Genomic DNA, 22,521 nt, shown 5'->3' with positions numbered 1-22,521 from the left:
TAAAATATATAATACATTATATAGAGCATTAATATATTAATAAAATATATAATGTATTATGCGATATTAATTATGTTTATATATTTATTTATTAGATACTTTATTAAAAGAACATATTAATACATTAAACAAAGAACTACTACTATTTTAAACAGAATAGAGCCTCTAGGCTCTGTTTGAGGCAGCCTCTTTGGGCAGCCAGGGGATGCTGTGAGAGAGGAGGATGAGGATGAGGAGGGCGGGCACTCACCCTGCGGCTGGCACTGCCCCGAGCGCACCTTCTGGATGTCCATGCCGCGGATGGCCCCCGAGCGGGCCATGGCGCACTCGCTCTCGTAGGTGACGCCGTCGTCGCCGCACACGGGGTCCCTGCCCGGGGGACAGCCCTCGGGCCGGGGCAGCAGCTCCGCCCGCCGCGTCCGCGGATTCACCCGGCACACGCGGCCCGGCTCGCTCGGCACGGCCTGGCACGGGTCTGGCACGGGCGGGAGGCACGGCTCGCTCCCTGCCCTCTGCCATCGTCACTCCCCGCCCGAACCGGGGCTTCCCAGGCTCTGCTCCATCCCTTTGGGGCCCCCAAATCTTCCTTTCTGCCCCAAGGAGTCACTCCCTGCCCAAACCCTGCCCAGATCGGGGCTTCCCAGGCTCTGCTCCATCCCTGCACTGCCCCAAGAGCCCCCAGATCTTCCTTTGTGCTCCAGGGAATCACTCCCTGCCCAAACCATGGCTTCCCAGGCTCTGTTCCTTCCCCAAGAGCCCCCAAATCTTCCTTTGTGCTCCATGGAGTCACTCCCTGCCCTCTGGCACTGTCACTCCCTGCCCAAACTGGGGCGTCCCAGGCTCTGCTCCTTCCCCAAGAGCCCCCAGATCTTCCTTTGTGCTCCTAAGGACTCAGTCCTTACGGAGCCCATTTCCAAAGGGAACAGCACTGGGATAAACTCTGCCTTTTTCCCCATCCTGAGCTGCTTTTGGGATGCTCCAATTCCAGGAGCTGTTTGGGATTCTCCAATTCCAGGATGTTTTGGCTCCAGGATCTCTTTAGGAAGCCAGGCAGCAGCAGCAGCAGCATTTCCCTGCCCCAAGCAGGGCCAGGGCAGCAGCAGGAGGAGCTGACCCCGGTGCTGGAGTCGCTCTCTGGCTCAGCAGGGTTGGAGCACAAACACCCGGGGGAAGGAGGCACTGCCTGGTTCTTGGCTCAGCAGCTGTCACCAAAGTGACCTTCAACTGTCCAGAGTGACCTTTCACTGCCCACAGTGACCTTCTACTGTCCACAGTGACCTTCTACTGCCCAGAGTGACCTTCTACTGCCCAGAGTGACCGTCTACTGTCCAGAGTGACCGTCTACTGTCCAGAGTGACCTTTCACTGTCCACAGTGACCTTCTACTGCCCAGAGTGACCTTTTTCCTACCCAAACCACCCATTTCTTACCCAAACCACCCCTTTTCTGCCCTTTTCCTCTCCAAACCACCCTTTCCCACCCCCTGACCCACCAGCCCTTTCCTCCTCCACTCTCCCGCCTCTCCTTCCCCCCGCACCCCTACCCCAGCTGGGCACATTTTTTAACCCCCTCCTCCCCGAGACACTTAACGCCCTCCTCACCACAGGGGCCATCGAACTTCTTGAAGACGTTCTCCTGCTTGTCACAGGCGTGCTTGTTGAGGTGGCACTGGCTGCGGTAGTCGCGGCCGTCGCTGCCGCACACGGGGCTCTCGGCGACGCCGCTGCACGACGAGGGACACACGCACCGGGCGCCCTGGCCGTCAGGGGAGGGGACACACGTGCTGCCAAAGCTGCAGGTGACCTCGGCACAGGGGTCCTTGGAGCCTGGGGACACGGCAGGGGACGGGGGTGAGGGCACGGAGCAGGTGAGAGCGCGGCACGGGATGTCCCGCTTCTCTCCTGGAATAACCCAAATGTATCCCAAGATCCCCCAAATTGTCCCTCTAAATGCCCCAATTCAGCAGCAATGGAGACAATTTTCCATAATTTCCCTCCTCACAGTTTGCTGACCTCCAAAGCAGAGCTGGTGATTCCTCAGCTTCCCTTCCCAGCCTTTGGTGTCCCTGGCCCAGCCCATGGCCATCATTTCTCCATAATTTTCCCACCATTTCTCCATCACTTTCCCACCATTTCTCCATCACTTCTCCACCATTTCTCCTCCTTACCACACTCTCCTGAGCCCCAAGGCAGCTCTGATGATCCCCCAGTGTCGCCAGCCCTGTCCCCACCCCTCCAGCCACAGCCCAAGGTGTCCCTGCCTGCCCTGGGGCCAGCCAGGGTCCCTCACTCACCGCAGGGTCCCTTGCTGACCACCTTGATCCTCCTCTGCTGGTTGCACTGGGCCCTGTCCAGCTCGCACTCGTTGCTGTAGGTGGAGTGGTCGGAGCCGCACACCGGGGCCACCACGGGGGCACAGGGACCCTTCTTGCACACGCACGAGGCCTGGCCCGGCTCCGAGGGGCTGCGCTCGCACACGGCCCCGAAGCCACAGAGCATCCCCCGGCACCCTGCGGGCACAGGGACATCCCATGGGGGTCACCAAACCCACAGAGCATCCCCCGGCACCCTGCGGGCACAGGGACATCCCATGGGGGTCACCAAACCCACCAAACCCACACAGCATCCCCCGGCACCCTGCGGGCATAGGGACATCCCATGGGGGTCACCAAACCCACCAAACCCACAGAGCATCCCCCAGCACCCTGCGGGCACAGGGACACACACATGGGGGTCACCAAACCCACCAAACCCACACAGCATCCCCCGGCACCCTGCGGGCACAGGGACACACACACGGGGGTCACCAAACCCACCAAACCCACACAGCATCCCCTGGCACCCTGCGGGCACAGGGACATCCCATGGGGGTCACCAAACCCACACAGCATCCCCCGGCACCCTGCGGGCACAGGGACACACACACGGGGGTCACCAAACCCACCAAACCCACACAGCATCCCCTGGCACCCTGCGGGCACAGGGACACACACATGGGGGTCACCAAACCCACACAGCATCCCCCGGCATCCTGAGGGCACAGGGACATCCCATGGGGGTCACCAAACCCACAGAGCATCCCCCGGCACCCTGCGGGCACAGGGACATCCCATGGGCATGGAGACACCCAATGGGCATGGAGATATCCCACGGGCATGGAGACACCCAATGGGCATGGGGACACCCCAATGGGCATGGAGACACCCCAATGGGCATGGAGACACCCCAATGGGCACGGAGACACATGGCCCCAAGCCCACAGAGCATCCCCCGGCACCCCAATGGGCATGGAGACACCCAATGGGCACGGAGACACCCCAATGGGCACAGAGACATCCCAATGGGCACAGAGACATCCCAATGGGCACGGAGACACCCCAATGGGCACAGAGACATCCCAATGGGCACAGAGACATCCCAATGGGCACAGAGACACCCCAATGGGCACGGGGACATCCCAATGGGCATGGAGACATCCCAATGGGCATGGAGACATCCCAATGGGCATGGAGACATCCCAATGGGCACGGAGACACCCCAATGGGCACGGAGACACATGAGGGGCACAGGGACATGCCAGGGGGCACAGGGAAACACACACACACAGTCAGCCCCCAAACCTTTCCCTAAAATCCGATTCTCCCCTTCCCTGGGACAGCCCCATCCATTCCCTGAGGTGCTCCCTGCCCCAGTGCCCCCTCCCAGTGCCCCCCACACGTCAGAACCAGAGCCTGACCTACATAAAAGGGAAAAGAGGAATCCTAAAAGGAAAATCAAACTCCTCATTTACACTTCAATTCCCAGGCGTCTGCCTTTGACTGCCTGGAGATTCTGGAGCTGCAAACCCAGAGATAAATCCCAGGAAATCAAAAGGAAAAGGATTCTCCCCCTCTCCTGCCCCAGCGCAAGATAAATCCCATAAATCCCGGGAAATCAAAAGGAAAAGAATTCTCCTCCTCTCCCAGCGGTATCTAAAGGGATTCATCATTTTTCTGAAGAGTCTGAGTCTCTCCTGCACTTCCCAGAGCTGCTCCTTCCCTCTCTTTGGGGTTTTTCTAAAAAATGCAGATGAGGTGTAAAAATTCCAGGGGAAGGGAATTGTGGGATTCATCCTGAAGGAAGGGGATGGGGAGAGGGAATGGAGCTGGGGCTGGCTTGGCCATGGCCATGGCCTGAGACACACAGTTAATTCTGAACTTAAAGCAAAAATCCATTTCCTATTTAAATGGAGAATGGGATTATTCCCAATGATTTGAATGAGTGGTTTAAATTATTTAGTTTGCAGTTTGCTCACATAGGTGAAATATGTTGTTTTAACCTGTTTCATCTCTTACATTTACTGTGCTCAAAAAAAGCTCATATTGGATAAAAAAAAATTGTGCCCAAAAGGGGCAGTGGGAACGGCAGGGCTGAGCATTAATTAATTTGGGGTGGGCATTAATTAATTAATTCGGGCTGGGCATTAATTAATTCGGGCTGAGCGAGGTGCCCGTTGCCATGGAGAGTGGCTGGGCCGGTGCTCCTGTCCCCCAGCCCAGCCCCGCTCATCAACATTCAAATATTCAGCCCCGCCCTACCAATATTCAAATATTCAGCCCCACTCCTCAATATTCAAATATTCAGCCCCCCTCATCAGTATTCAAATATTTATTGCATCACCCGGGGTGGGGAGTGAGGAGGAGCCCCTTTCTTCACCCCAAACCTGATCCCCGGCTTTGTCAGGCCGGACAGTGACCCTGCCCAGCCCTTTCTGCACCCCAAACCTGAGCCCTGGCTTTGTTAGGCCGGACAGTGACCCTGCCCAGCCCTTTCCTCACCCAAACCTGATCCCCGGCTTTGTTAGGCCGGACAGTGACCCTGCCCAGCCCTTTCTTCACCCCAGACCTGATCCCCGGCTTTGTTAGGCCGGACAGTGACCCTGCCCAGCCCTTTCCTCACCCAAACCTGAGCCCTGGCTTTGTTAGGCCGGACAGTGACCCTGCCCAGCCCTTTCTGCACCCCAAACCTGAGCTCTGGCTTTGTTAGGCCGGACAGTGACCCTGCCCAGCCCTTTCTGCACCCCAGACCTGATCCCCAGCTTTGTTAGGCCGGACAGTGACCCTGCCCAGCCCTTTCTGCACCCCAGACCTGAGTCCTGGCTTTGTTAGGCCGGACAGTGACCCTGCCCAGCTTTGGGAGGGGAAGGGACCTCCCCGACCCTCCAGGTTGATCCAACCCTTCCTCCCCCAGCTCCTGAGCAAACCTCATCCAAATCCCAGCATTTTCCCAGCCCAAACCCTGTCCCAGAGCCAGCCCAGGAACACAAGCAGCACAAACCCATCCCCTCCCCGTGTCCCCCAAACCCCTCCTGCACCCTGGCAGCCCCCAGAACAGGCCCTTGCCCATCTCCTGGGGGATCTTTGGGAAGTCTGGCATCTGCCTGGGCTGGGCTCTTCATGTTTTGGAGCCCTGAGCAAGGAGTTCCACCCACGTGGGGGTTTATTTTTCGCTCGAGATGCCTTTCCCTGGGCCAATTATAGATTAATCACATTTTATCTCACATCCTTGTCTCCCCCACCCCCAGCAGGGGAGGCAAAAATGAGGGAAAAAAATAAAAAAATAAATTAAATAAAAAAAAAAAAAGGCAACAAGCAGGTTATTAATTGGCTGCTGTTTTCTGTTTGCTGGGCTCTTATCTGTGCACGTGGAGGTGGGGGAAGAGCTGCCAGCAGAGGCAGAGGGTTTAAGCCTGGCTTTAAAAAGGGAACAAAGCTCCTGTGATGGTTTTATCTCAGCCTGGGCTTGCCTGCCCTGCATCCAGCAGCTCCTGAAGCTGATAAGAACCTCACAAAGAAAAAAAAATAACAAAAAACCAAACCCAAAGTTCTCAGTGAAACCAGAGGAAAGGTGGGAGAAAATGCAAGGCTGCAGAAATTCACCTTTTGCAGCCCTTCCCTGCTTCCAGCCAGGAAAATATCTGGGAAAAGGGAGCCCTGAGGGGCACTGCCCTCCTTCCTCACCCAAATCATGGATCCCCAGGAAAATGGGAGCACAATCCCATGAAAATCCCTGGAAAGGGGAGCACTGAGGGGGAACTGCCTTCCTTCCTCACCCAAATCCTGCATCCCAAAAAAATCCCTGGAAAATAGGAGCACTGAGGGGCTCCTGCTTTCCCTCCTCACCCAAATCCTGAATCCCCAGAAAATCCCTGGAAAAGGGAGCCCTTTTCCTCCCTCCTCACCCAAATCCTGCACCCCCAGCACTGCCCCAGGGCTTTGGGCACACTCTGCACCCAGCCCCAGGGATTTAGGCACACTCTGCACCCAGCCCCAGGGCTTTGGGCACACTCTGCACCCAGCCCCAGGGATTTGGGCACACTCTGCACCCAGCCCCAGGGCTTTGGGCACACTCTGCACCCAGCCCCAGGGATTTGGGCACACTCTGCACCCAGCCCCAGGGATTTGGGCACACTCTGCACCCAGCCCCAGGGATTTGGGCACACTCTGCACTCACCATCCCGCGGCGGCGGCGGCGTCTGCGTGAAGTAACTGTTGGGTTTGTCTGCAAGGAAACAAAAACCCGGGAGCTGTCACAATCCTGCCCCAGCCCTTTTTGGGATGCTGTTTATCCCTCCGTGAGGAGATCTGGCCCCCAGGAGCTCCTGGAAGCTGGCAGGAAGGGGAGCCAGGATTACCCAAACTGAGTTTGGGATAGTCCCAGGTGCTGATGGAGCTGTCATGGGTTCCTTGGGATGGTGTTTCATCCCTCCTTGAGCAGGTGTGGCTCCCAGGAGGTCCCAGGATCACCCAAAGCCACTTTGGGCCAGCCCCAGGTACTGGGCAAGCGCCTCTGGGAGCAGCCCCCGGTGCCTGGCAGGGCTGGACCTGCCCCAGCCTGTCCTGCCCCATCTCCTGGGGCCAATCCTGCTGTGGATCACCCCACACACAGCTGGCCTCACAGCCAGCCCAGAGCAGGAATGCTGCAGCCCCTGCATCATCTCGTGCTCCTTCCAAATCCTCACATCCCACAGTCATCACTTGCAGCAGCCCTTCCAGATCCTCACATCTCCCAGTCATCTCCAGCCCTTCCCAGATCCTCACATCTCCCAGTCATCTCCAGCCCTTCCAGATCCTCACATCCCCCAAATCATCACCTGCACCAGCCCTTCCTGAATCCTCAGATTCCCCCAATCAGCCCCCAAAAAGTGGGAGGAAGGGGCAGCAGAACTGCAAGGTCCCCAAGCAAGGGTCCCCTGCCAGCCCCTGTTTGGGGACCCTGATGGAGCATGGGGGAGCTGAGCTGAGCTCCCTCAGCTCCAGAACCCCTCTGGAACACCCAGAACCCAGGGTTGGGGCTGGGGCTGGGCTGTGGCAGAGGTGAGCCCAGCACAGCACGCTCCAGGCTCCTGGGGGACACCCCTGGGTTCATCCCTGAGCACCGGAGGAGCTGCACACCCCAAAATGGGGCTGGGGGCTCTGCCAGGCCTCAGGAGGGGGAGCAGGAGCCTGGCACAGACACCTGGATCCACAGCCAGGGTGGGATGGACTCAGCTGCACCAGGGATCACATTCACAGCCAGAGCTCAGGGGAAATCTCACATCCCCCAACCATCAGCAGCCTTTACAAATTCCTGACATCCCCCAGATCATCTCCTGCCCTTCCCAAATTCCCACATCCCTCAGATCATCACCAGCACCTCCCAAATCCTCACATCCCCCCAGTCATCACCTGCCTCTCCCAAATCCTCACATCCCCCATACCATCATTTGCACCAGCCCTTCCAGATCCTCACATCTCCCAATCATCTCCAGCCCTTCCCAAATCCTCAGGTCCCCCTGATCCTCACCTGCACCTGCCCTTCCCAAATCCTCACATCCTCCTGATCATCATCTGCCCTTCCCAAAGCCTCACATCCCCCTGACCATCACCCCCAGCAGCCCTTCCCAAAGCCTCACATCCCCCCAGTCACCTGCATCAACCTTTCTCAATCCTCAGATCCCCCTGATCCTCACCTGCACCAGCCCTTCCCAAATTCCCACATCCCCTGGATCATCCCCAGCCCTTCCCAGATCCCCCATGCCCAGATCCCCACCCGGATTTGGGATGGAGCCTGCCAGGAGCAGCAGCAGCAGCAGGTAGGAGCTGTCCTGGCCCACGCAGAGCCGCCCTCACAGCTCTGCTCCCTCTTCCCTGCCAGGCAAAAGTGGGACAGGGAGCCCAAATCCCGGGACTGTCCCCAGGGCAGCCCCAATCCTGGGACTGTCCCCAGGGCAGCCCCAATCCCGGGATTGTCCCCAAGGCATCCGGGAGGAGCCCATCTGGTGGCCCTGGGATCCATCCTGCCCCCTCAGGGACACCTACAGTTGTTGAGGAAGAGCAGCACAGCGAATCCCAGCGTGGAGGTGGCCAGCAGGATGAGGCAGATGTTGCAGGGGATCATGAAATACCTCACCACCAGGGACACCTTGTGCTGGTACAGCCGGTCCCGCTCCAGGGCTCCCGGCGCCATGGGGTGCTGGCACGCTGTCATGCTGGGCTCTCACACCCCAGGAGGCACCACCAGGCTCTCAGGGATCCCTGTCCTCTGTCCCCGGCTGGGTTTGGCAGTTTAGGTTTTCCCAGAGGTTCCCATCTCGGCTGGCAGCAGGATGGGGGCACCCTCAGGACTCCGTGCCCGGCGGTGCCATGGCAGAGGCGCGGCCCTGGGGACAGCCTGGGGACAGCTCCGGAGGCACGGGGACACTCAGGCAGCCCCCGAGGTGTCAATCCACGGGTGCTCGCAGAGAGCAAACCAAAACGACTGGAAAGCAAAACAAAATGCCCAGAAAGCAAACCAAAATCCTGGTGCAGAGGGCTCCAAATCCGTGGCTGAGCCCACCAGGACAATGACACGCCGGGGTGGGAATGGTGGGAATGTCACAGCAGGAGCAGAGCTGGGACAGGGACAGTGCCAGCACAGGAACGCTCCCAGGCTTGGCAATATTGCTGTTGTCTGGGATAATGGCTGAGATCCTCCAGGATAACCCCTGAGATCCTCTGGGATGATCTTTCAGATCCTCCAGGATAAACCCTGAGATCCTCTGGGGTATCTTCTGGGATAAACCCTGAGATCCTCTGGGATATCTTCTAGGATCCTCAAGGATAACTGCTGAGATCCTCCACGATAACCTCTCAGCTCCTCCAGGATCACCTCTCAGATTCTCCAGGATGTCCTCTCAGATCCTCCAGGGCAATCTCTGGGATCCTCTCAGATCCACGCCAGTCTCACCCCAGGCTCACGGGGCTCCCTCGCTGTCCAGCGGCTCCTCCAGGACACGTCCGGCGGCCTCTGACCCTCTGCAGGTCCTCACAGCCAGGAGCGGCCAAGATTCCGGGAGAAACCCAAAATTCTGGGAGAAACCCAAAATTCCGGGAGCAGCCAAATTTCCAGGATCGGCCAAGATTCTGAGAGCAGCAAGGATTCCAGGAGCAGCCCAAGGATTCCGGGAGAATCTCAGAATTCCAGGATCAGTCCAAGGATTCTGGGAGCAGCCAAGATTCGGGATCAGCCCAAGGGTTCCAGGAGAAACTCAAAATTCCAGGAGCAGCCCAAGGACTCCGGGAGCAGCCCAAGGGTTCTGGGAGCAACCCAAAATTCCGGGAGCAGCCAAGATTCGGGATCAGCCCAAGGATTCCAGGAGCAGCAGCCAAGATTCGGGATCAGCCCGAGGATTCCAGGAGCAGCCAAGATTCGGGATCAGCCCGAGGATTCCGGGATCAGCCCGAGGATTCCGGGAGCAGCCCGAGCATTCAGGGCTGCGGCTCAGCCCAAGGCAGGCGCTCCTCTCGGCTCCATCCCCGCTCCCTGCCCAGGCCAGCCCGGCTCTCCGGGAGCCGCCCGCGGCTCGGCCCGGCGCGCGGGGGCCCGGCTCGGCTCGGCTCGGCCCGGCTGCCCGGCTCAGTGCCCGCCTGACGCCGCTCGGACATGCCGGTGCCTCCCGGCCGGAGCGCGGCTCGGCGGCATGGAGCGGCTGCGAGGGAGGGAGGATGGATGGGAGGGAGGATGGATGGGAGGGAGGATGGATGGGAGGGAGGATGGATGGGAGGGAGGATGGATCCCTAATCCCGGTGGTCTCCGTGCGCCCCCCGCGCGGGGATGGGGCCGCGCAGGATCAGACAAGGGAGCGGCAGCGCGGAGCGAGCCCGGAGCTCCCCCCGCCCCGCATCCCTCCCCTCCCCTCCCCTCCCCTCCCTTCCCTTCCCTCCCTCCGCCCTCCCCTCGGCCCGACCCCGGCGAGGGGGGGCCCGGCGAGCCAACAAAGGGGAGCGGGGGCGCAGGGGCGCGGCGCAGACAAAGAGCGGGGGCGGCGGGGGTCGCGCAGGAGCCGCTCCCCACCCGGGCACGGCGTGGGCAGCGCAGGGAAGGGCGGGGGACCCTCCCCAGGACCCCCGGGATGAGCACGGAGGGGTGGGAGGGGGCCCGGCCCCCCCGGCTGCTCGCAGCTCTGCCGGCATCGCCCCCGAGAGAGCCCCGGGGACGGCAGGGAAAACCCGGCCATTGGCTTTGGGGTGTTACCGGCACCGACTGCCCGAAACCAGCCCGAAGGAACAGCAGGGAAAACCCGGCCATTGGCTTTGGGGTGTTACCGGCACCGACTGCCCGAAACCAGCCCGAAAGAGCAGCAGGGAAAACCCGGCCATTGGCTTTAGGGTGTTACCGGCACCGACTGCCCGAAACCAGCCCGAAAGAGCAGCAGGGAAAACCCGGTTATTGATTTTTGGGACGTTATCGGCACCGACTCCCCCAAACCAGCCGGGAAAAAGGAGCAGGGATGGAACTGCTCCATCGCTGCGGGCTCCCGGCTGTTCCTGCTTCCCGCAGGGATGGGAAGGTGCCACCAGCAGGGCTGGGTGGAAGCCAGAGGAAGGTGAAGGTCCAACAATGGGCTGGGAGCGCTGCCACAGCCCCGGGCAGGGATCGCTGCCGCCCCAAACACAAACCCGGGAGCTCGCCCTGCCCTGCCAGGGGGGCATTCCCGGCAAAACACAAATTCCCCGGGCTGGAACGGCACTTTGAGGGCACCAGGACACGCTGGGTCATTGCCCAGCCACCAGGGAGGAGCTGGGCAGCTCTGGGGGCTGCAGGAGAGCCCCTCGAGAGGAAAAGAGGAAGGCGAGAGAGAACCTGGGCTGTGCCACACCAGGGGCTGGGTTATCCCCAAAACCAGGGCAGGAGGTGCTGCAGAGGGGCTGGCAGCAGCCAGCGGCACCAGCAGGGACCCTGCAAGCCCTCCCAGGACAGACGGACACCGTGGGGTGTGGGGAGGGAGGGCAGAGCAGCTGCTCCGAGCCCCTCGGCAGCAGGGAGGGGAGCTCAGCTTCCCCTGCAGCCTCCGGGAGCTGCCCCCTCTCCCTCTGGGGGCTGGGGATCCATCGAGGCAGCTCTGGGAGCTGCTCACAAGCTCTGCTCCCACTGCATTCCTGCTCCCCGCTCCTCCAAAAGCAACAGCTCGGGACAAAAACCTTTGCCAGGGGCAGGTTCTGCTCCCAGCCCTTGCAAGAATCCCTCCCTCACCTTGGCAATGCACCTGCAGCCCCAGGGACACAGAGATGAGAGAATCCTCCCACGGGGACACCTGGGGGACACTGGGTGGTCCCCGAGCAGGGCAGGGCTGTGCCCATCCCACAGCAGCTCCCTGTGGGATGGGCACAAATTGCCCCCCAGCCACCCCACAAACCCCCCCTGCTCCTCTCCGAGGGCTGCGAGCGTCCCGAGGTGCAAATCCAAGAAAAAAAATCACAGAAAAAAGGGGGAAAAACCCCAAGTCACATCCAGGAGATTGCTCCTCTTGAAACCTGCCGTGCTCCCTGCATCCTTCTGCTGCTCCTGCATCCTTCAGTGCCTTCTCCTGCATCCTTCTCCTGTTCCTGCATCCTTCCCATCCCAGCTCCTCCATCATTCCTGTCCCCGCTCCCCAGCCCTTCCCATCCCAGCTCCTGCATCCTTCTCCTGTTCCTGCATCCTTCCCATGTTTTCCCCTTCCATCCTTCCCATCCCAGCCCCTCCACCCTTCCTGTGCCACAGGTGCCCAATTCCTGCCCACTCTGTGCCCATCCCTGGCCCCTCCCCAGGGCAGGTTCCAGAGCCAGCCCAGCAATCCAGGGTAGGGCCCAGGCTTGGCTGTGAACAATTCCCGGAGGGGATCGAGCTCTGCCTCCTCCCCGTGCTGTTTTCACATGCAAATCAGCCCCGGCCCTCCCTGTCCCCTGCAGCCACCGCGGGGCCGCTTTCAGGGGCAGCTTTTGTGTCCCCAGCCCCAGCGCGGCCACGCTGGCTCCTGATCCTGCCGGGAAACCCCAACACCAGGAATCTGGGATGGGATCTGACACTCCCAGGCTCCCTCTGCCCTGCTGTGACCCCAGTGGGGTCCGTCGGTGTCCCTGTGCCCAGAGCTGCCACCCCTCTGGTGACAGTGACAGCAGGGACACCCCAGGTGCCACCTGCTCCCTTGGCCAGCCAGGGACACTTTGGGAATGAGGGGCCAGGAAGGAGAACCCAGCAAGAGATGGCCAAGCAAAAAAGGCCGGAAAAGCAAAAAATAAAAAGAGCAAAAAGGCAAAACAAAAACAAAATGAAACAAAAAAAAACAACAAAAAACCCCAAACAAACAACAACAAAAAAAGGCCAAAATGGCCATAAAAGCCAAAATAGGCATAGAAGCAAAAAAAAAAAAAAAGCCATAAAAGCAAAAAAAAAAAAGGATCTAAAAGTCACCTTTGGCTCCTGACCTGCCAGGAGTATATATTCTATATATTCTATTATATACAGAATATATATAATAAAATATAAAGAATATGTCATATTCTATATCATATAGAATACTATAGATATATAATATTATTGTATATATTATTGTATTATTATAATATTATTGTATATATATACAATATTATTGCATATCTACAATATATATTATCTCTAATATATAGTATATATCTATATAATATATAATATACTATTATATATTATATATACGTTCTATATAAAATAGAATATATATATATATTCTATTATATAGAGAATATATATAGAATATATATATATATAGATAGAATATATATGCTGCTCTATGGGAGCAGCAGCCTGAGCTTGAGCTTAAATTCCTTCCCGTTTCTCCCAGCTCCCAAAAAACCCGATCTGCTGCTCGGGGGGATGATTGACAGCTGTCAGTCACGCCCTCCGAGGCGCAGCTCCTGCTGTTGCCAGGCTGATTCCCCACCTGGCTGCCTTCCCGCTAATCCTGTTTGGCAGGGAGCTAATTGGGATTTATCTGACAGCACCCAGAGCCTGCCGAGCGCTCAGCGCTTCCTCCCCGAGGCCAGCAGGAGGAGGAGGAGGAGGAGGAGGAGGAGGAGGAGGAGGGAGCCTGCGAAAGGCGCTCGCTCCTTCTCCCTTTCCCCATCGCCTCCCGCATTTTCCCCCGGCTAATTACCGGAGAGAGGAGCTGGGCGAGGAGGGGGGAAAGCGGGGATTTTAATTATTTCATTTAACACTTGGCAGGACCCAGCTTGACTCCCCGCTGAGCAGCGCCTGGAAATAAAGAGCTTTTAAAGGAATAAAGAGCTTTTAGAGGAATAAAGAGCTTTTAGAGGAATAAAGAGCTTTTAGAGGAATAAAGAGCTTTTAGAGGAATAAAGAGCTTTTAGAGGCTCTCGGCGGGAGAGGAGCGAGCGGGGGCGGGAGACGGGGCTGGCGTGTGCGGGGAGGGGTGGGGCCGGTAATTCACACCATTCCCAGGAAACATTCCCAAAACGCGCTCCCAATAAACGCCACCGCTCCCAGAGCGCTGGGTAAGCGCTGCCACTCCAGAAAAAGGGAATTTTCCCCACGAAACATTCCCAAAACACATTCCCGATAAACGCTGCCTCGTCTGAAAAACGGGATTTTCCCCATGGAACATTCCAAATAAACGCTGCCCCTCCTGGAGTGCTGGATAAACGCTGCCCCTTCTGAAAAAAGGGAATTTTCCCCATGAAACATTCCCAAAACACATTCCCGATAAAGGCTGCCCCTCCTGGAGTGCTGGATAAAGGCTGCCCCTTCTGAAAAAGGGAATTTTTTCCCCCCACTGAAGAACTTTGTCCAAGCAAATCCAAGACTGCGCCACACGGGTGGGCTCAGGGATGGAAAATCCCTGGAAAAGGGAGGAAGAAGCTCCCGAACGGATCCAGGTGCTCCTCTCCCAGCCCAGCAGAGCCCTCCCTGCTCTCCCTGTGCTGTCACAGCCCAGGGACCCCACAAACCCCCCCAGCATCGGGGCTGCCTCGCCCCTAAACCCAGAGAAATCGCACGGAGTTCACACACAGAGCTCGGAGGGCCTGGAAGGACAAAACGCCGTCCCAGAGGGAACCTGGGGAAGCGCCTCGAGCCAAAGGCACACAATTCCTGCAATTCCTGCTGTTCCAGGGGCTCGGAGCATCCCCTCACCCCAGCCCTCCCCAAGCCGAGCTCACACGGAGCCGGGACCCCGTTCCCGGCTGGAACCGCAGCTCCAGAGGCTTTTCCTGAGCAAGGCAGCAAATCTGGGATGTCACAGCCTCGGCAGGGACAGCGGGAGAGGCGCTGGGGACAGCGGCCAGGGGAGGGGCAGGGCAGGGATGGGGACAATGCCCCGAGCGTGTCCCCTGTGCCCAACAGCAGCCAGGACAGAGCAGGGCGGTGCCGGGGACACCTCCCGATGCTGCCGTCCCCTGTCCCCTGTCCCGCCGCGATGCTCGGAGAGCGGAGCCCGGCACCGCCCGGAGGGGAAACTGCGCTCCTGAGCGGGCCCGCACCGCCACCTGCTGCCCTTAGCGAGACTGTCCTGGCTTTATAGAGCCTGTCCTGACTTTACCGAGCCTGTCCTGACTTTACCGAGCCTGTCCTGACTTTACCGAGCCTCTCCTGGCTTTACCGAGCCTGTCCTGACCTTACCGAGCCTCTCCTGCTGCCCTTAGCGAGCCTGTCCTGACCTTACCGAGCCTCTCCTGCTGCCCTTAGCGAGCCTGTCCTGACCTTACCGAGCCTCTCCTGCTGCCCTTAGCGAGCTTCTCCTGCTGCCCTGATCCAGCCTCTCCTGCCCTGATCCAGCCTCTCCTGCCCCTACCCAGCCTCTCCTGCCCCGACCCAGCCTCTCCGGCCCTGCCCGAGCCCGTCCCGCCTCCAGGAGCTCCAGAAGGAGCGGGGCATAGCCCGGAGCAGCTCCAGAGACCCGCGCACAGGAGGGGACACGCAGGGGACGCACAGGGGACGCACAGGGGACACACGGGACCCTTCCATCAGTTGCCCATCGCACCCGGAGGGGTTCGAGGGCTGCACGGAGCACAGCCAGGGCACTGCCAGCACCCCAGCCCCTTTTCCAGCGGCTCCGGGAGAGGCAGGAGCAGCCAGCCCCGGCCCCAGCCGCAGCCCTGGCACAGGAACGCCTCGGGAAGCACCCGGGATCCGCGGGGAGCAGCAGCCAGCAGAGGATGCTGTGGGCTCGGGAACCGTCCCCGGGCTCCTCCCGCAGCCACCCCGGGCTCGGTGTCCCCGTGTCCCCCCCGGGCAGCGGGGCTCGTTCCCAGCCCTCGGGATCGCTCCCGCCGGGATCAGGGAGGAAACGCGGCTTTATCCAGCTCCCCCCGCAGCTGGGGCTGCTTCCATCCCCTGGCAACGAGGGGCAGCTGAGCTGGCACAGCCTCGTCCCACCCACACCACCCCAAAATCTGCTTTGGGCTGGCAGTGGGCCCAAAAGTCCTGGGGTGAGCAGAGAAGGGAAGAGGAGCAGCTCTAGCCCCAAATTTGGGGCAGTCCTGGTTCAATCCCTTCTCCTCAGCTCCTTTGGCACCCGAGGGCAGAGCTGGCACAGCTTTGTCCCACCCCACTCCAAAAAATGATCCCAAAGTTCTGGGGTGAGCACAGAAGTAGGAAGAGGAGCAGTTCCAGCCCCAAACCTGGGGCACCCCTGTTTCAAAACCTTCTCAGCTCCTTTGGCAGCCAAACCTTGTCCAGCCTGGCCCTGGGCACTTCCAGGATTGTGCCAGCTCCTCTGGGCACCAGTGCCAGCGTTTACCACCCTCACTGTTAAATTTATTCTATTCATTCTATCGAATCTAAACCCTCCCTCCTCCAGCTTAAACACATCCCTGCTTCTCTTTCCTTTTCCCTAAAATTTCCCAAGGAATTCCTGCACACCTGGAGCTCCCCAGCTCAGCCAGAATTCCCTGGATCTGAGCAATGCCCCAACCCCCCCACCCTGAGCAGCCCAGTGCTCCCAGTTTGCCCCAGTGCCAGCCCAGAGAGCCCTGCCCGCCCTCCCAGGCCGCTGGTGGAGGTGAGAGGCTGAGGATGGAGAGGAAGATGAGGTGAGCACGAGGATGGAGAGGAAGATGGAGACGAGGTGAGGAGCTCCCATTGCTCCAGCACATCCCAAGGGATGAGGATGACAGGGACTAAGCCAGCCAGGCTGATGGTGGATGGAGAAAATGGCAATTTTGGGGTTTTTTGGGTTTTTTTGGTGTGACAGCCCCACCACTTACCGGCCAGAAGCTTCCTATGTTCTTTAGAAAGCAGAGGAGGAGAAAAAGGAGAGAAGAAATCAGGTTAGAAGCAGGAAAAACAGGAGCAGCCCCCAAGCTTTCCTCCTCCCCAAGCCCCCTCTGCCACCTGCTAGGGAGGAACTGTCCCCAGGGGGACAAGGAGGGGACAGCAGGGAAATGTCCCACAGCTCATGGGAGCTGTGGTGGCATCTCAGGGGACACCAGGGACACAGGGAGGGGACAGCAGGGCTGGCTGCTGGGGGTTTTGGGGACATTAACCCTGACAAGGAGGAACTGTCCCCAGGGGACACCAGGGACACAGGGAGGGGACAGCAGGGCTGGCTGCTGGGGGTTTTGGGGACATTCCTGTTTGCTGGGGGGTGTCAGCTCTGTCTGTCACCTCGGGGACAGTGGCACAGTGCCCGGTGCCACATCAGGGCCACGCGCCAGGAGCTGTGCCTGGCACAGGAGCTGCTGCCACCACCCCTGGCACTCCCTGGTGTCCCCTGGCACGCCACCACACCCCTGAGGGCAGCCCGGATGTGCCCGGGACAGGTGACAGGTGACACGGGACAATGACACGGGACAGGTGACACGGGACAATGACACGGGACAGGTGACACGGGACACGGGCCCAAGGCCAGCAGGGAGGAGCAGTGCCAGGGGCACACAGCCCCATTCCTGGGCATTCCCAAACTCCCCCAGCCCCGTCCCCCTGGGCTGCGGTGGCCCCAGGGCTCGGTGCTGGTGACAAAGCGTCAGTGCCACCTCCCGGTGTGAGCAGCTGGGAATGTCCTCCCCGGGATCCAGGGGAGTCAGGGCAGGGGGGAGACGGGGCTGCCTGGCCAGGAGCCCCCAGAGCTTCCCCAGGGAATGGGAACTGCAGCTCTGAGCACCGGGAGGGGACGGGAGGGACAAACCCCAAACCTGCCCTCAGGGTGGGAGAGCACCCGGAGAGAGGGGGAAATGGGGAGATGGGGAAAAGGGTCAGGAGAGCTGCTGGGGCTGCCTCAGGGCAGGGAACGCGGCCCCACAAGGGTTAAAAGGGCCTTGGGTGCCCCTCGGCCATGCTGGACACTTGACCACGAGCCAAGGGTCACTCCTGGGGCCACCAGACCATTCCTGTGCTCACCCACAGCTCCAGACAGACATCCCAGCCCCTTCCCACACAATTCCTGCCCTCCCCACGGCCCCTGTCCCCTGGGAGACCCCACAGCCACACTGGACACTTGACCACAAGCCAGACTGGACACTTGACCCCATGGATGACTCCAGACAATTCCTGTGCTCGGCCACATCCACCCAGAGCTCCAGACAGACATCCCAACCCCTTCCCACACAATTCCCATCCAGAGCCCCCCCAGCCCAGCAGGGCTCCCACATCCCCCTCTGATTTCCAGAACAAGAGTGCCATTGAGCCCAGCCTGCCTCTCCTTTCAACCCCTGCAAAATTCCCCTGGAGTTTTGATTTTCCCCTGCTGGAGCTGCAGCTCCGTGGGGCAGCTGTGAACAGCGAGGAGAGAGGCAGAGAAGTTTGTTTTGGCCCAGGTTAAATAAATCCAAACCTGAAAGAGGGCGGGAGGCCCTGTGCCAAGGCCAGGGGGAAGTTTCCTGTCGCAGACATCTTTTATGAAAAATCCTTTCCTTAGGATTTTTCCTCCTGAGGAGCTGAGAGGCCTCAGGAACAAAATGCAAACAATGGTTATCTGCTGCTGTGGAATGCAACAGGTGGAGCTGGGATTGGGCTCATGTGGATGTTTCTCATTAATGGCCAATCACAGCCCAGCTGGCTCGGACAGAGAGCTGAGCCATAAAACTTTGTTATCATTCTTTGCTATTCTATTCTTAGCCAGCCTTCTGGTGAAACCCTTTCTTCTATTCTTTTGGTATAGTTTTAATGTAATATATATCATAAAATAATAAGTCAGCCTTGTGAACCATGGAGTCAGATCCTCGTCTGTCCCCCACCCCAAGAACCCCTGTGAGCACCATCACAGCCTCCCTGGGCACAGGGAGCAGCCCTGGGGAGGGGGCACGAGGGTGCTGGGCCATGGATGGGGCACAAAGCCCTTCCCCGCCCGTCCCTTCCCTCCCGAGGCACCCAGGACGTGCCTTTGACTCAGTGGCACTGCTGGGAAGCCACGTGTGGCCTGGCCGAGCCAGCCTGGGGCTGCTCCTGAGTCACTGCCGGGGGCAAAGCTCAGCCGGGCAAAGCTGCTCTGGGAAAGCCTGCACGGAGATGCCAGCCTGGAGAGGAGGCTCTGGAAGCGGCCTCAGCCCAGCCACGGGCAGGGCACGGTGACTGTCACGGTGACTGTCATGGTGACTGTCATGGTGACTCTCATGGTGACTGTCATGGTGACTGTCACGGTGACTGTCACGGTGACTGTCACGGTGACTCTCATGGTGACTCTCACGGTGACTGTCACGGTGACTGTCATGGTGACTGTCACGGTGACTGTCATGGTTACTGTCACGGTGACTGTCACGGTGACTCTCATGGTGACTCTCACAGTGACTGTCACGGTGACTGTCACGGTGACTGTCACGGTGACTCTCATGGTGACTCTCACGGTGACTGTCACGGTGACTGTCACGGTGACTGTCATGGTTACTGTCACGGTGACTCTCATGGTTACTGTCACGGTGACTCTCATGGTGACTGTCACGGTGACTGTCACGGTGACTCTCATGGTTACTGTCATGGTGACTGTCATGGTGACTCTCATGGTTACTGTCATGGTGACTGTCATGGTGACTGTCACGGTGACTGTCACGGTGACTGTCACGGTGACTCTCATGGTGACTCTCACGGTGACTGTCACGGTGACTGTCACGGTGACTGTCACGGTGACTCTCATGGTTACTGTCACGGTGACTCTCATGGTGACTGTCACGGTGACTGTCACGGTGACTCTCATGGTTACTGTCACGGTGACTGTCATGGTGACTGTCATGGTGACTGTCACGGTGACTGTCACGGTGACTGTCATGGTGACTCTCATGGTGACTGTCACGGTGACTCTCATGGTTACTGTCACGGTGACTCTCATGGTGACTCTCATGGTGACTCTCATGGGATTGGGCAGCTGGCAGCGCCCAGAGCCAGCACAAGGGGCTGGGAAGGTCAGGACACCTCCAGCCACCGCTCTGGATTTGGAGCAGCCACCTGATACTGACACTTCATGACGTTGATGATTATTCCTCTACATTTCCATCTACTGATGAGGCTCTAACTCTTCCAGTACATTCATTACAATCGACTTCCAATCCTTAGAATCTGCTTTAACTCCAGAGAAGAGTAATAAATGCAATCTTATTCATACTAATCCTATGGCTAACCCTAAGCATCCTCCTGACTTCACTAAAGTCTTGACTCGCCCAAATAACCCCTGACTCAGAAAAACCATCCCCATACGAGTGCAGATCCAACCCCTGGGATCTGCTCGACTCCTCCTCTCAATCTGCTTCTTCCTGGTAGCCATTCTCCTCCTCCTCCTCCTGGACTTGGAAATCGCCCTACTCCGAATGATGCCCAGGAGGGGAAGCAGCTGCTGCCTCCAGGGAATGGCATTGGGCACCTGGCAGTGCCCGGAGCCAGCACAAGCGGCTGCCAAAAAATCAGGACAGGCACAAACAGCTCCAGCAGCTTCATCTCGCAATCCCTCTGAGGGTTCCTCCCTTTCCCTCGAGCCTGGCAAGGGATTGAGGAATTTTCTGAAGTCTGAGGGCACGCTTTTGTTAATTAGGCACTAATTAGGCACGTTACAGCACATCAGCACCAAACACCGACCCTGCCTCTCTGCAGAGCTGGGATTTTGGGATTGGGAGAGGAGATTTTGGGACAGGGAGATGGGATGGGAGCTCAGGAGCATCCCCAGAATCAGGATGGGAGCTCAGGAGCAGCCCCAGAGCCACATCAGGACAGGGGGAGAGGAAGAGGCCGGCACTGCCCCACCTTCCTCCCTTCCCCAGCTCTGCAAGTCCCCGAAAGGCTGCCAGGATTGAAACCAGATGTGTAGGAAGTGTCTCATTAGCAGTAATTGCTTCGGGAGGATTTGAGGTTTCCCCTCTCTGCCACCACCACCAAAAACACTCGGAAGGAGCGGGACAAGGGGAAAAAACAACCCCTCAAGGCAGAGCTTGTGCTGCACAAACGTTTGGGGTGGAAGGCAGGGGAAGTTTATTCAGCCGGGGCTGGCAGCAGGCTGAGGGATCTGAAACCACCCCGGCAGATTAGGCTGGAAAAACTCCGCCTAAATCCCACTTTCCTGCCTCAGCAGGGCCAAATGAGCCGTGAAATGGGCTCAGAGCTCAGGCCCTGGCACCCTCCTGGCTTCCAGAGGGGGAAAACAGGCACGGGACACGGCAGGAGCTCCATCCCAAAGTCTGGGACACTCCAGGAGCTCCCTCCCATGAGCTCTTTCCTCAGGAGCTCCTTCCCCGCAGCCCAGGGCTCTCCAGGGACGTGGCAGCAGCTCCAGGCATCCCTGGCCCATGCCTGGGTTCCAGGGTTTCTCCTGGGGTCACAGGGCTGCATCCAAGCACTCAGAGCAGGCAGGTCCTGGCAGGGACCGGGCTCAGAGCAGGGGGACCCAAAGCAAGACAGGATTCGGAGTTTCCTGGGGCCTGGATGGGATCCAAGCTCTTCCCAAGGCCCCGCGGCACCCAGGGCCAATCCTGCCCTGTGCTGCACAAGGTTCCCAGGCCAGGTGTGATTTTCCACCTGCTCCCTAAATCACCTCCTTGTTCTCGGGCTGAATTCCCACTGCCCCCCACGAAACCACCGCAGAATCCCCAATTTACGGCACGGATCTCTCCACACCTCGCCCCACCAGTGCTGGATTTGATCCCTCCTCCCTCAGGGAGCAGAGCAGAGCCACCCTGCAGTCCCCAGCTCTGGGTCCATGCCCAGCCCTGCTGAGGGGTCTGAGCACAGACAGAAAATCCCAGGAAGCAGCTCCCTGCATCCCAAACCCCACCAGAAGTGTCCCCATCTGTGTGTGGGGCTGTGCCTGTCCCTGTGTCCCCATCCTGTCCCCATCTGTGTGCGGGGCTGTGCCTGTCCCTGTGTCCCCATCTGTGTGCAGGGCTGTGCCTGTCCCTGTGTCCCCATCCTGTCCCCATCTGTGTGCAGGGCTGTGCCTGTCCCTGTGTCCCCATCTGTGTGCAGGGCTGTGCCTGTCCCTGTGTCCCCATGTCCTCACCTGTTGTCCCCTTTGCTGGGGACACCATGCCTGCCACCAGCCCTGGGTGGGGACAGCAATGGTGGCTCAAAGGAGGAGCTGCAGCCCCCTGGTTTTGGTGGGAGCAGCACAAGGGGGGCCAGCAGGGCTGTGGGGCTCCTCCGGGGGTGTCCCTGTCCCTGTCCCCAGCGCAGCCCCCGGCGCTGGCAGCACAAAGGGCGCCTGTGTTGGAGCCTGGCGCTGGTTTCTGGGCAGGCAGCCAGGGCTGGCAGCTCCCAGCAGAGCAATCAAAGCCCTGCTTGTGCTGCCGAGCCCCCCGAGCAGGGCTGGGGCACCCACGCAGGGAGGCAAGGCCACAGCAGCCTGCTGGGGACAGCCCTGCACACAGATGGGGACACGATGGGGACACAGGGACAGCCCTGCACACAGATGGGGACACAGGGACAGCCAGAGCCTTGCACACAGATGGGGACACAGGGACAGGATGGGGACACAGGGACAGGATGGGGACACAGGCACAGCCCTGCACACAGATGGGGACATGGGGAGAGGATGGGGACACAGGGACAGGCACAGCCCTGCACACAGATGGGGACACGATGGGGACACGAGCCAGCCTGAGGAAAGGCTGTGCCACGGGCACGGGAGGGCTCCAGGATCCCTAAAAACCCCTTCCCTTCGCAGGTCAGGAACTGGGAATGGATCCAGGATGGATCCCTGCTCCACCATTCCAGCACGGACACCCCCAGATCCCTCCTGGGTCAGGGAATTCAGAATTCCCAGGGAATTCTGTGGGCCCACATTCCCAGCCCACATTCCC

General features: G+C 59.0%; 1 protein-coding gene across 8 annotated transcripts in view; it reads right to left on the bottom strand.

The window, feature by feature from the left end:
* AGRN (agrin) overlaps window positions 1-22,521 on the bottom strand; it is a 73,406-nt gene that overhangs the window by 36,098 nt on the left and 14,787 nt on the right. For 4 of the 8 annotated variants that reach the window (XM_077190424.1, XM_077190425.1, XM_077190427.1 and 1 more), the window contains exons 3-7: window positions 16,516-16,536; window positions 6,491-6,538; window positions 2,293-2,508; window positions 1,601-1,825; window positions 251-475 (exon numbers count right to left, since the gene is read on the bottom strand). In XM_077190424.1, the coding sequence (XP_077046539.1) occupies window positions 251-475; window positions 1,601-1,825; window positions 2,293-2,508; window positions 6,491-6,538; window positions 16,516-16,536 (735 nt within the window). Of the gene's footprint in view, window positions 1-250; window positions 476-1,600; window positions 1,826-2,292; window positions 2,509-6,490; window positions 6,539-8,337; window positions 10,183-16,515; window positions 16,537-22,521 lie in introns of those variants that run through there. The other 4 variants (XM_077190429.1, XM_077190431.1, XM_077190426.1 and 1 more) reach the window with 2 other exon arrangements.

Source organism: Agelaius phoeniceus, chromosome 24, assembly GCF_051311805.1.
Source record: "Agelaius phoeniceus isolate bAgePho1 chromosome 24, bAgePho1.hap1, whole genome shotgun sequence".
Taxonomy (NCBI): Eukaryota; Metazoa; Chordata; class Aves; order Passeriformes; family Icteridae; genus Agelaius; species Agelaius phoeniceus.
Note: the sequence above shows the minus strand (reverse complement) of the source record. Positions and strands in the feature narration are given on the sequence as shown.